General features: G+C 42.4%; 1 protein-coding gene across 8 annotated transcripts in view; it reads right to left on the reverse strand.

Moving 5' to 3' along the window:
• LOC125018827 (collagen alpha-1(XIX) chain) overlaps positions 1–13,714 on the reverse strand; it is a 109,146-nt gene that overhangs the window by 19,645 nt on the left and 75,787 nt on the right. For 7 of the 8 annotated variants that reach the window (XM_047603211.1, XM_047603215.1, XM_047603213.1 and 4 more), the window contains 15 exons: positions 13,544–13,597; positions 13,006–13,059; positions 10,821–10,901; positions 9,356–9,397; positions 6,979–7,056; positions 6,617–6,652; positions 6,354–6,407; positions 6,058–6,111; positions 5,335–5,376; positions 3,073–3,177; positions 2,869–2,922; positions 2,360–2,413; positions 693–746; positions 566–619; positions 141–185 (listed from right to left, as the gene is read on the reverse strand). In XM_047603211.1, coding sequence (XP_047459167.1) covers positions 141–185; positions 566–619; positions 693–746; positions 2,360–2,413; positions 2,869–2,922; positions 3,073–3,177; positions 5,335–5,376; positions 6,058–6,111; positions 6,354–6,407; positions 6,617–6,652; positions 6,979–7,056; positions 9,356–9,397; positions 10,821–10,901; positions 13,006–13,059; positions 13,544–13,597 — 861 coding nt within the window. The remainder of the gene's footprint in view (positions 1–140; positions 186–565; positions 620–692; positions 747–2,359; positions 2,414–2,868; positions 2,923–3,072; positions 3,178–5,334; positions 5,377–6,057; positions 6,112–6,353; positions 6,408–6,616; positions 6,653–6,978; positions 7,057–9,355; positions 9,398–10,820; positions 10,902–13,005; positions 13,060–13,543; positions 13,598–13,714) is intronic. The other variant, XM_047603212.1, reaches the window with a different exon arrangement.

The following is a 13,714-nucleotide window of genomic DNA, read 5'->3' on the forward strand; positions in this document are numbered from 1 at the left end:
ATGAATGTTTGAACGGACTGAAGGAAAAAAAAAAAAAAAAAACCCATATTCGAAGAGGTGATGTAGAACCTACGACCCCACTGCAGGTTTCAGAGACGTATTATCAACAGCTGGCTCTTGTTGAGGCTCGAGGGACTTACCGGAGGCCCAGGGAGCCCTGGTCTTCCCGGAGGGCCTTCGTTTCCCTGCCAAACACAAAGCAGAGGAATTCTTAAACATGTCTCTGAAAATGGAAATGTTTATCGGGTCCAGCTCCATGCTAATGTAATCCAGTGATATGGGAACTCATTTGCCAGCAGCGTGAAATAAGAACAGATTCTTTGAAGAGATCGGCTTTCCTACACGTTCATACATTTGGAAATAATAAATAACAACTCAGATATGACTTATTATATTTAAAATAATCTTAATCTTTGTCATCTTTGTTATAGGAACTGGAATTACAAAAACATTTGTGGGGAAAGGAAAAAAAAAAGAGAGTCGAGTAATGGAGTTCACCTCAGCATGTCTGAATACTATTCATATAGTGTCTATCCACTGTGTATTATATAATAAGGCTCCTTACTTTGTCTCCTTTAGGTCCTGTTTGGCCCATTGGACCGGGTCTACCCATGATTCCCTGCAATCAGAAAATCGATTTTTACAATGAAATTCTGAACGCAAAGCTCCAGACGAGTTGAAGGGCAGCTTACCGGGGCCCCCGTGCGACCAGTCACACCAGGAAGTCCAGGTATTCCCATAGGCCCCTGGAAAAGACAAAGTTATTCATTACGTTTTCTCAGCATCGTTTCATTTACATACTTTTGCAGTTCTGGGTGCGCGCAGTAACACACTCAGGAACACAATGCAAAAGGAGAAATGTGGAACAAATTTACACATGCATAAGTGCAAATGTCTGTAATGAGAGATTGACTTCGGCGCGAAGACCAAGCACAGCACAGTATTAGACATGTGCTCCCTTGTGCGCAAACTAAAACATCATTAAGTGTCTCCATCTGCGGCAGTGGTGGAGAGAGGAGGTGACGGGGACATCTGGCCACGCCGCTCCACACACCGCGCCGCTCCCTTCACATTGAGCAGATTCATCACGAGAATGAATGTGTCGCTTTAATGGTGTTGAGGCTGCTTTTGTCTACAATCACAGATGAAGTAATTGTGCAGACAGCAATGAGCTACACTGTAAAATATGACTTAGAAAGTGTTCTGCACGTTGCTCACTGTTGGCCACTTGAGATGCAAGACCGGGAGTGGGAGTCGAGGAACGGCTGAACAGCTCCACTCAGTTAACGGTTTGAAGCGACAAAAACGACTTTGTTCAAGGTTGTTGTTTATGTGCGTCAAGCCAAAAGCCAGTCACAAGTGTCTGGTCAGCACTATAAACACCAGAAAATGGATGCAAAGCATGTTCCTTGGAGATACACCAATAAGCCACAACATTAAAACCCCTGACAGGTGAAGTAAACAACATAGTTAGCTGCCATGTGCAATAATTCTATCCCCGTTATTGCAATAAAACAAATCAAATTGATCAGACATAACATTATGACCACTGACAGAATATGTAAATAACATATCTCGTGACGATTCAGTGTTCTGCGGGGAACCTTAACATCCTGTTGCCAGACACCACAGGACACCCTCAGAAGGCCCATGTCCACTCTCTAATGAGTCACGCGGTGGTCATGATGTTACGCCTAATCGGTGTATCTGTTTATACAGTATTTCATTATCTGTGTATGTGTGTATGAGGTAGCCATTAAACAGTCCTTTATCTACTGTGGATCTGTGTTTCGAGACCTTGAGCTTCACTGCTCTGACCAGTTCAGAGATGGAACCGCACGTCTCTCCCATCACATATATCTTTTATCACAGAGAAGATAAAAACCACTTGATTGGGGGTGTAAAACTTATAAAACTAAAACTTATTGAGGCTATAATGTCTGGAAACAAGTCCGTCTGTTAGTAAAAAATCTCCTGCCGCTGCAGTTCAGCGCTAAAAGCTGACCTGTGAAATGATCCTCGGCTTGTCTGAAAAGTTCCTGGTTTTTAATGAACACACACACACACATACACACGGAAGGAGACGGCTTTCTTTATAAAGTAGTTCCTTAGAGAGCAAAAGACAGAACACAGTGCACACGCGGCACCGTGGATAGCTTTTGATAGCTTCTTTTGAAAACAGACTCTCGGGGTAGACGGGCTTTAAGACGAGGCCGCTATTACAATGCATTTACATTCTTTTGAAAAGCCTGTTTCTCAATGTCACGGCGACTCCTGGATGCTTAGATAACTACTGGATTCATTTGTTTAGATTAAAGTTTTTTTTTCTTTTTTTTCCTTTTCACTCTTTCCCACTCACCTCATCACCTTTATCTCCCGCGGGGCCCGGGAACCCTCTCTCTCCCTTCACTCCCTGCAGGAAGGCAGAACCAGTGAGGCAGAGCACACTGACTGTTTTTCCACCAAACATGAAAAAGCATGAAAACCGAAGGCTGACGGGCGTAAACTTCAAAATGTCTCTCCCAGCACACGACTTGAAATTGCCTGGCCTGTATCATGGCGGTACAAGACTGTATCCATAGCAACAACTTCTGCACTGAGCACCTTGTGAGAATAATAAGAGTTGTACAACAGCTGGTTAGGCTCCCAGCGATAATCCAAAAGGAAATTTATGAAATCCATTTGTCAGTGTAAATCTCTATAAACTAGATTAAACACACATTTCTGCAAACAATATCACAGAAGGAGGCTATTCATTTCACAGATTCTCACCGTGCTGGGGGACTGAATAATTCATGGAGCAACAATTACGTTAAATTTGCTTTTTTATTTACTGGGTTTATTTATGACTGACGGTCCCTCGCCTACCTTTGGGCCTTCTTTCCCCGGGTTACCCGTCGGACCTCTCACGCCTGGATCCCCCTGTTTAGAACAGAAGCGTGCGATGAAAGAGCCCGCGATCACACATGCACTTAAAATATTTATTAGGCAAGCTCAACAGGGTGTAGTTTGATGTAAATTACAGCCATAGAAACATTTCTCATTAGCATTTCTGCCGCTCTAACGAGTTACCTTTTCTCCCACCAAGCCTTCAACTCCTTGCGATCCGGGGGACCCCTTCTCTCCTTTCTGCCCAGGCAGCCCTGGGACTCTGGTCTGGCACACACTGCAGGCATTCTTCCAGCGCGGACGAGGCAAGAGCGGTTGCACAGATAAGATTTCATCAAGCGGGGATGAAACACTGCATTTTCGCCCCCCCCCCCTTTTTTTTTTATGTCTCGTCCCCTGGGTGTAGGACGAGACCCCGACTGACTCTAAGTGTTCCCTAAATGTCTGCCCAGCAGAAATAGCGCGAACCCACCAAGAGCACCACCCAGAGTGTCTCCCATCCAGGTGAGCGGTGAACTTTGTCAAACTCATTGACTGTGACATTTAGGGGGGAGAAATTTAAATATCATTGTCGCTGATTTAGTGCAGATACGCGGCTTCCAGGAGAGAAGCAGGAGCACGAAGTTGGAAAGAGGCAGCGAAGACAAGTATGTAGTTCATCGCGTGCACAATTAAGTCAGAGACTGAATTATTATTAAGTTTCGGCGACGCATCTTTCAAGGCTGCCAGGAAATGTCTGACAAAATATAAAGGACTGCTGCCCTTGATGTTGTGAATGAATAAAAAGCAAGCGTCTGAGTTGTTTTTTTTGTTTTTTTTTTTGCAGGTGTCATTAAGGAGTCGGAAGCGCTAATTGGAGCGCCGCTACGCAACACCGACAAAAGCTGTAAACAGTGTCTGAATCTGACAGAGCACTTAAAGGGTGACATGAGCTGACACTGAAGGAAGGGGCGACAGAAAATTTTAAGACTACTGACATTTGTCTTATATCTATCGGCGATTAATCCCGCCAAGGCATTGCATTTCTTTTGTCGGAGCTGACGTGCGTTAAGAATTAAACTGGAAATGGCTTAAATTATCTAAGTGCTGTCCTGCTGGTAACAACATGAACCGAGGTTACGAGTCGGCTTCAATCAGAGAAAAAAGGAGAAAATCTGTAATTTGGGTTTTTAACAGGCTTCTCAAGTAAAAACTTGATTCCATATATATATATATATATATATATATATTATACTGACATCTCAAATGATACAGGCTGGAAAAGCTTCACATTAGGCTTGGCCTTGCAGGCACAGAGAACCTTTCGCATTTGGTCAGAAAAGGTAAACAGCCCCTGAGCACTTGAGCCTCTTGAGTTTGTCCCAAAAAATAAAAGGCAACAGCATCTATGTGTGATAAAGAGGCAGGAAAGAGGTTTCGCATTGAAGAAATAAGGGCGCAAGCTGTGAGTACAGTTATTTTGAGGTCAGACCTTTGTAAGAGTTAGAGGGCTTTATCATTAGGGGTTGTGAGTAAAAATCAAGATAAGTAATTCTATTTAAACAGCCCTTGAAGTAGTAATGCACTGGAAAGCAGTGCTACAACTTAGCCATTAACATCTGCTCCAGTCTGGAGTTCTGCTCTGGAAAACCACCGATTTAGACGAGAACACAAGCACGATGAACTGAACGCCAACTGAGAACCGCACAAAACACCTTCTCTGCTGAGACGCTTGTGCATTGCGGTTGTGTGGCTGCGATCCCTCATTTCATCCATTTGCGAATGTGTACACCCCTGCCACTGCAGCCCTGCAGTACAGATAATTGATTATTATTTTTCTTTTTATACCTGGTCTCACAGAGGTCGGCCAAACTCACTCGCTACAAATCACAGTGTTAGATCACCGGTTGTGCTGCCAGATTTAGATCTACAGGACATACCGCAGACTTTCTTTACACGTCAGTTTGATTGAAACGCATGTAAGCGTCATTTTGCACCGGTTAAAATTTGCAAAGATTAAAAATCGACTTGATGTAGAAACATTTAAACACATCGTCGCTCCATTGTGTGCTGATGGCTGTTATGAGACAAACATCTACAGCATCTACACTGTGTTCTCTGTATTAAGGGGTTTTACACTTTATTCGCGTTGTGCTGCCATGATATTTAACTGCTCCATTAACTTTAACGAAAGGTTTTGCTTAGCATGTTGTCAGACATGTGGTCAGTTATCCGGGTTTTCTTATGAGATAATTTGCTATTATTTTCTGGGTAAACTTCTCTCAGGCTCCCTGTTGGAGGCACTCAAGGTCCTTTTTCTACAGTAATTGAAGTAATAGCATCCATCCGTCCAGTACTATAGAACAGTTTCAACATCAAAAAACACTGATCATTTTAAATATTAACCCCAGTACTGTCTTGTATATTATTCTCTGCGAAAGGAACTTAACTATTAAGATGAAATACCTTAAGCAAGGCGCCCATGTCTCCGACAATCGGAAGAGCAGTCTGTCAGGAAAAAGACAAGAAAAAAGACGATAACAACTATATTCCTGATTTTGAAACATGTTGTAGCTGCTCATTTGGTGCATCTTGTAAATTGCTCAAAACACCACCGGGCACGTGACCCTCACATGTGTGGTTTATCCAGGAGCAATTTTAACGAAGTTTTCCGTGCTTCATTTTGAGTTTTGTTTTTCTACGCTTCAGGAAGCTGTTTAATAACTTTGGTGCTGGAAGACAGGATCCTCACGCCTTTAAAATATTGCTGTCTGCGGAAAACACTGTGAAGTAAATCCAGCGCCTATTTTCATGTTTTTATATTTATATATTTTTTATATAAAAATGATTGCGTTTTATGCATCTTTACGACACATGAATATAAAGAGTCGGGAGGCTTTTGATGAAGCGGCAGCAGCACCCATATGGCAGTCGCACTACGGCTATGACAACTATGGTAAACGTTGCTCATTTGAAAATCACAAAGGGATGAGAAATATGTGATGCTAACAATGGGGAGCTGCCAATTTGTTGTAAACTGCACCATTTGTTACTGAACAGTAGAACTAGATGCTAATTATCCCACAACTAGAGCTCCACTGACTTTAACTCTGAGGTGATCTCGGCTTTCCCCAGCGCTCATCAATTACGCCGAAAAGCAGGAAGCAAAAATGAGACTTTCTTACTTACTGGTTCACCTGGAGGTCCAGCAGGCCCCGGTGGGCCTGGCCTACCAGGGGAGCCCTTTAATTGAGACAAAGAAAGGAGTTAACAGCCCTCCTGGCTATAATATCAAGCAGACATGCACGGCTATAAATTGCTGCTTTCACACCCATCTCGGTTGGTGGGGACCCGAGTCCAGGAGCTGTGATACATTGCACTTGTTCATCCACACTGGGTGGCTGACACTGTGCTTCCAGCTATCTTTCATCTGTAGATGTGTGAGGCAGCGAGTAAGAGTGCAAGAACACACTGATCTCCCTCACCTCTCTTCCTGGAGGTCCAGGGACGCCAGAGGAACCTTGGGGTCCACGGGGTCCCTGAAAAATACCAGGACAGATCTGAACAATCGTGCTTTAGTCAACAAGAACAACAACAACTGACAAACGCAGCATCGTTGTGTTATTTTGTACAACACAACTAACTGCTAGAGTGTGAATCACAGCGACAATTTGCAGAAAACCTCAAGAAATAAACTTGAACGTGTTGTCTGTGTGTTGTGCGGATTGAGACGATTTTTTCCACAGACCTCAATTCCTGGTTTCCCCGGGGGTCCCGTGAGGCCCTAAGAACACATCACACATCTTGTTAACACCATCTGCCCTCTAGCACCCAGGATCCAATAAAGGAAAAGTGTTAGACACCTTTTGCTCTATCGATTCTCTGTCTCCAACAATGCTGCATTTCAAAAACGAACGCAGACTCGCTCGCAGTCAAATTTGCGAGCTTCAAACTGGCCGCGGAGACGGGAGTGATGCATACAAGCACCGCCGGTGCTTTCATCTGAAGCTCTGTTTAACGAGCGCTTACCTTGACCAGCCAGTCTGAAGGTATCGCTGCTAAATAATAAATGTGGGAGACACCGAGCAATCAATAAGGCATCATACTCACAGGCGGGCCCATGACACTCTCCCCGGGTTCGCCCTTTTCACCGTGGTCTCCTGGCAGTCCCGGGACCCCTCGCTCACCCTGACAGACACAAAAGGGAGCAGTCGGTGGTGATTCAGTGGATCCGGGAGAAGACGGAGATGCTGCACCGCGAGATCATTAGGTATTCAAACTCACCCGGAACACAATTCCCCTTTATCTTTCGCCTTTGGTTATTTCAAAGTTAAGAGACGCAGCCGTGGCGAAGGCAAACGGCACGCACATGTTCATTATCTGTCTGCGTTTGTGTGCAACGCAGCATGGGATGTGTGCTTTATATTCAAATGTAGCATTATTTTTGCAGACAATACCACAGAGACGTGAGCGTTATATCATCAGAAAAACCTGAAATCTCATGTACGCTTTAAAATGAAATACATACAGTGTGTGTGTATCTTGCCTCTGATGCCCCCCCCCCCCCCCCCCCCCCCCCCCCCATGATGTGGGGTAAATAGGACCATAGCATAGCAACACCATAATGTGAAAAATGTTCCACTGAAAGATTAAACATATAGAATGATCCTCTCTGAAACAGTACCAGCTTACACTCACTTGACACTTTATTAGGGGCACCTGTGCAATTGCTCGTTAACACAAATAGCTAATCGGCCAATCACATGGCTGCAGGTCAATGCATTTAGAGCATATAGAAGTTCAAAGAGAAAGCCTTTGTTGTTCAGAAAAAAGTTACTTATAGAACAAGTAGAGTTTAAAGGTAAGAAGAGGTCTTTTGGAGTAACGTGCTCTGGATAGACAAATACTGTGTGAAACAGAGATGTTCGATACGTAGCTGAGGTATGAATCAGCTCTTGTGTCATCTGAATTGCTTATACGCATAAATCAGTGTGAAGCACAAACACCAAGTGGTATTTTCGCAACTGCCTGAAACGCAGGCCGATATTTTTAAACACGTCCAATGAAAAATGAAGCTTATTTTCCCATTTTCAGAGGACGGAATTAATATTTTCCTCATTAACGATGGATGATTTCACACCACCCGCAAACCATCCACTACTAATGTGAATGTTAATGTAGTTGACCCGTCGTGCCCAGTCGGGAGATGTAACAGCGGTCTGGGGATCACTTTAACAAGCCGCAAACAGCTTTTCAGGAGGGGGACAGTCATGATGTCTGGGTGGGAATATTATGGTTTGGCGGTTGCTTCATTGTGTCAATGATCAAGGAAGATACAGAAGTGTAAAGAATGACCTGATGTGAAATTGGATGATTTGAAAAAAATAAGAGCAGGCAAGCAAACCCTTAAATATCTTTCGGTCAACAATCTCAGCAGGCTGGAAGATAACAAAAGACGCACACCAAGTTATCTGTACTAAAAAGTGCCATGCAAGCTTCAGATGCCAAGATTTTTCTTGGTGGTTGTTCTAGTATTTGAACTGTGCACCGTTTGAAAGAGGATAAAATGTTTGCTTGTGCAGGGATCCTGCAATATCAAGTACATCTGATTTTGTGTTTTCTGTAGTTGTAGATTTGCACATTTATATACCTTACACTCAGTGTCAAGTAGAAAAGAAACTTTTGTTTTCTTCTTTCCTTATTACACAAAAGTATATGGGCTGATACAAATGACAAATATTTCAGTGAGTAGAATTTTTTTATTTCCTCTGATATTCTGACTTGCAATGAACTGGTGGTCTTTCTATTTTCGTTGCACCCGTTTCTTTATTTAAGAAAGACAAGAGGTCTGATCTAAGCAATGCAATCCAATACGATCAAGTTGTTGAAGCAGCAGTGGGACCTGAAGCGGTTCTCAGCACTTTCACATTTAATTTGGGAAATGCAGCTCAGTGGCTGTCTTTTCTTCTTTTCTGCCTTTTTTTTTTTTTTTGGCAATTTTAAGAAGGTGCATCCTTAACTTGCTTGTGTTTTATTGATACACACTGCGGTGCAGTTCTCATCCTTTAAATGTAATGATGGAAGAGTCAGCCAAACGTACTTGGTAACTAAGGTAACGATATCCACTTTTATATAATTACAACTTAATAAAAGGGAGCTCCTCTAACTGAGATGTTATGACAAAAAGATTGACCCACACTTGACCTCCCTTTAGATATGTTTAAGTGTATAAATGTATTATACAGTGTGAACTCTTATTTTACTTTAAGGATAATGTGTGTCTTTATCAATTGTGCCTGTGCACTTTACTTCTTCGCCATGGGATAGTAAGAAACGATTTTTCGGTTTGTATGTCTGGCAAATGTGAAGAAAGAAAACACACACAGTTACTATAATTATCAGAGGTCTGTCTGTAAACGTTAACACAGTGCACAATATACAGTAGAACGTTGTGTTGGCGGCGTGCCACCACTGCAGTGCCTCCTACCTTAGGCCCGCGAGACCCTCTGGTTAGAGGCAACCCATCGCCCTACAAAACATCAAGAGGAAGACATCAGAACAGGGATGCACCTGCAGAGTCATTAGTTATTCACTGAGGTGCAGCCCTAAAAAAAAAAAAAAAAAAAAAAAAAAACAGCACTGGAAATAAAACAGGACTCTTGAATATGCCAATGCTAATATCCTAACCCAGCTCTGCATTATGAGCTCATGTTCAATACTGTTTAGAACATTTTTATTTGTTCGTGTGTGCACAGCCACGGTGATAATGCCGTACCACAGAGGAAAAGGGGCCTGATTGGAAGCGAAGTCAGTGTAAGCATTATTTACTGTACTGCCCAGATGAGACATTGATTTCTGTGGTCAGCATGTATTAGCGCTACAAGTCCTACATCTGCACAATGTAAATTAGCTCAAGTTGGATTTGAACTAACACAGCAATTCTACAGTTTTAGGGGGAAATGTAGCAACTCGCTAAAACATAAAACAGGAATGTTCAGAAGATGTGACTGCGTTTTGTTTTGTGAGAGAGTTCAAATCTGTATGCGACTCAAATGTTTTTAAAAGAAAAAGCTGTTCAGGGGGATTATCTCTTTTTTTATTATTTTTTTTTTATCTTTCTCACTTGAATTGATCACAACATCTACCCATTTCTATGTCTTGCTTTTTTTCCCTCATATTTGTTTCACATAAAAATAGATTTTTTTATTTTATTTCCAATGCCTCCACACAGATCATTTGTAAAACACAGGGAGATAACTGCTCAAAATGAAAGCCTCTTTGTGCGCATCTTGACCTGCGTTACAATATAACCTGGATTTTTGTAAACATCTCCCCTTAAAACACACACGCATTTTTTATTTCCATTCCTTTTTTCAATTTCCATTTTCATAGCACTGGAGTGTGTCATGTAGGTTTAAATACTTCTGCCTGAACAATCTTTCATTTAATAGTCTGCTGCTTACACTACGATGAGCAGGTCTGCTTAATGTTCAGGTTAGTGTTTCGCCACACAAGCAAACATGATTGTTTAAAGCCGTGCAAAACACATCGCCCGTGATTGAGGAGTGGAAGTGCCATCAACGTGGACTGAAGTCTTTTTGGGGAAGCTCTAATGAACAATTCTATATGCAAAGCCATGTCCATGGAAGAGAGTGCTTCAACGGCTATAAGCTCCAAACTGGGAGGGTGGGTGATTACCCAGGCTGGGGTTATCAAATGGTGGATATCTTGATGACACTGCATCAGCGTACTATCATGGCATCTACACAGATGGAGGAGGTGCTTTTCTTTCCTAGTTTGCTGCTGTTCTAGCTGTTGGCAGGTGATCTACAATTCTGCATGATTTTCTTTCGGTTGTTTTCTTTGCCAACAGTTTCCACTTTTGCGCCCATTTGACTTGAAGACTGAGAGACATAAGATCAGCTTAAACCGACTGTCGACATGATACCCACCATGTGTCCACCCCCGGGTTCTCCAGGCTCACCCTTCGGACCTGGAGGTCCTTGTAGCCCAATCAGTCCACCAGAGTCCCCCTCCAGACAGACAGGAAAAAAATAACATTATTTAAAGGCCCCATTAGATGTTTGGCGATGCATGGGCCCTTACAAACCCACATATGTGTTCTATTATTTGAGACAATATCATTGTTGCTGTTTTGCTCATATTGGGTTAATAATCAGTTATGACCATCATGTTACTTCATGCAAAACATCAGCCTCAGTTGTACCTTGTCTTAACTGTAAATTCACAAATGTTTGAATGCTAACCAGCTAACAAAGAGGGTAAATGAACATGGTAAAAGCTGTTGCTTCTTTTAAAGGGGGTGGTGTTACAGAGACGACTCCGTATGACTGGCCCACCCTTGTGGGTTTAAAATTCAAGTTTTTGGTGAGCTCCAAGTTTACGAGTTGTGTACATGCACAGCAAATGAGTTCCGTTTGTGGGCCGCACATCCAAAAAACATTTAAAACAGCAACTGGGCTTGCAGAGTTTTGAGAAGACGTTTCACCACTCATCCAAGTAGCTTCTTCAGTTCTAAGGGACTGGTGTGAAGTTTGAGGTTTAAACAGAAAACTCTGTATGGGTATAACCCTTTCTTGTTTCTCGTTGTTTCTTGTTGAAACGAGTCAAGCAAGTCTCTGATGGGTTATCAGTTTCCTATTTAAACCTCAAACTTCCCACCGATCCCTCAGAACTGAAGAAGCTACTTGGATGAGTAGTGAAATGTCTTCTCAAAACTCTACAAGCCCGGTTACCTTTTTAAATGTTTTTTGTATATAACATGACCTGGATGACTGGGAACCTTCACAGACATTTGAAGGCAGCACACTTGCAACAAGTTAGCATGCCAGTACAGTTACTTTGAGTATGTTAACATCCTGACATCTGCATTTAGACATAAAATAACTTGGTCAACAAGATTAGCATAGGGTGACCAGACGCCCATTTTTTCCCGGACTTGTCCCCTTTTTGAGACCTAACAATGCATCAAACTCAAAGTTGACAAGGATTTTGTTCTACTAGAGCCTCAGACATGTTTACATTAGCAGCTGTTGAAGAAATACTCTGGTTTTAAACTTTAGTTTTGGAAGTTGTTTTATTTTATCTAATTATGCAATCAAGATAATGTTTTGGTTACTGAGCTTCTGTATAAAAGATTTCCTATCTTATATTAAAAAGTCTTAATGCTGCATTTTAAGCAGCTAAGCTAATAACCCCCAACTCCAGCTTCATATTCAAGTGTTCCAGTTTTTTATATATTGGCATGTAGTTACTGAGAGCATGTTAGCATGCTGACATTGACATCTATACAATGGCTATTGTGGCCAACGTTACACAACAACATCAGCAGCTAGCGTTACTGTTTAAGCATTTTTGGTTAACATGACAAAGATCAGTTATATGAAAAACCTTAAGTTGCATTTTCATGCTAAGCAAAGCTAACTGTCCCCTAGACCAAGTTTTATATTTAGGACACAGACCTTGTTTCTTTTTCCACTCAATTTATAGGAGAGTACCACATCAATCTTGTCACACAAAGACAGGTTGCTGTACCATCTGCTAGCATTTTTTTATGCTAAGCTAACTGTTTCCTCATAATCATAATATAGGGACATGCATCGCCCCATGCTTTCTCAGAGAGTACAACATCAATATACATTCACAATTGCATTTTGGATTGGAGTTAGCATCAATACAGGAAATATGACAAAGGGTGGTTCTAAAATTAATATTGAAGGCTTAAACACTCCATGGCCATAAATATCAGAGGCCTAAGCACTTTAGGTTCATTTCTCTACTCTCCAGTGCAACAAAGTGACTCCATAGAGCAGAGAGGCCTGAATACAGCTTCATTTATTTTGACAAGCAACAAAGCCCATCAAAAATGGATGGTGTCCTTTTCCACTTTAAGCGGTGTTTGCAGCCCTACTGCAAGAAGAACTTAGTGTACAAACAGCAGAGTAGTAAGTGGCATCAAATGCCGCAACACAAAGTTTTAACATGACTGAGGATGACAAGCAAGGTGAGTAATCTGAAACGCGCGTTCGCTAGATGTCTAGCATGTTCAACCTGTGATATAACACCACAGCTTCGTATTTCTCTTCGAGGTGAGGACTTGATTTGAAGTTTACCTACCTTTTCTCCTTTCAGGCCGTCTCTCCCAGGCACCCCTGGCTCCCCTGGTGAGCCCTGTAAATAGCAGTGAAAAGAGACACATCAATCACCGGGCCTTCATCTCCTCACGCACATTTATCTCCTCCTCCTCCTCACTGCTTCAGCGGGCTGCTGTGTTCCAACATAATTTCCCTTAGCCAGGATTTATGAAATGCCTCTTTTCCCTCCCTGCTTTTGAATAAAGACAGATGCTCATTACCGAAGCAGGTGTGGAGAACAGATTGGGCCTCTGCCTCCATCCCTGGCATAAAGCACTCAGATTTGCCTCTTTCCACTAATTAATTCTTAAATTTGATTACTGATCGTCCGTATAAAAATTCTGGACTTTTCTCCCTACTTCCTCTGTGTCACTGCCTGTTGAGGTTTATCTGTTTATCTCTCTCTTTCATGTTGGCAGACGGAGTTAAGAGAGTCGAGGATATGGCAAGGTGACAGATAAGGCAATGACAGAAACGAAGGCTTGACATGAAGAGCTGCTGTCTAGTGCCAATGTACTTACTGGCTCGCCTGGGGGTCCTGGGAGTCCAATGGGTCCAGGCAGGCCTTGTTTCCCCTGGCAAAACACAAATGAAAACCAATACTTTGGGCTATTTTCTCCCTTTGTTTGTTGACAGAATGGTCTTGGCTTGTTGTTTATCAGCCAGCTAGCCGGAGTCTGACTTTCCATTTT

The sequence above is a fragment of the Mugil cephalus genome, chromosome 13, assembly GCF_022458985.1.
Source record: "Mugil cephalus isolate CIBA_MC_2020 chromosome 13, CIBA_Mcephalus_1.1, whole genome shotgun sequence".
Taxonomy (NCBI): domain Eukaryota; kingdom Metazoa; phylum Chordata; class Actinopteri; order Mugiliformes; family Mugilidae; genus Mugil; species Mugil cephalus.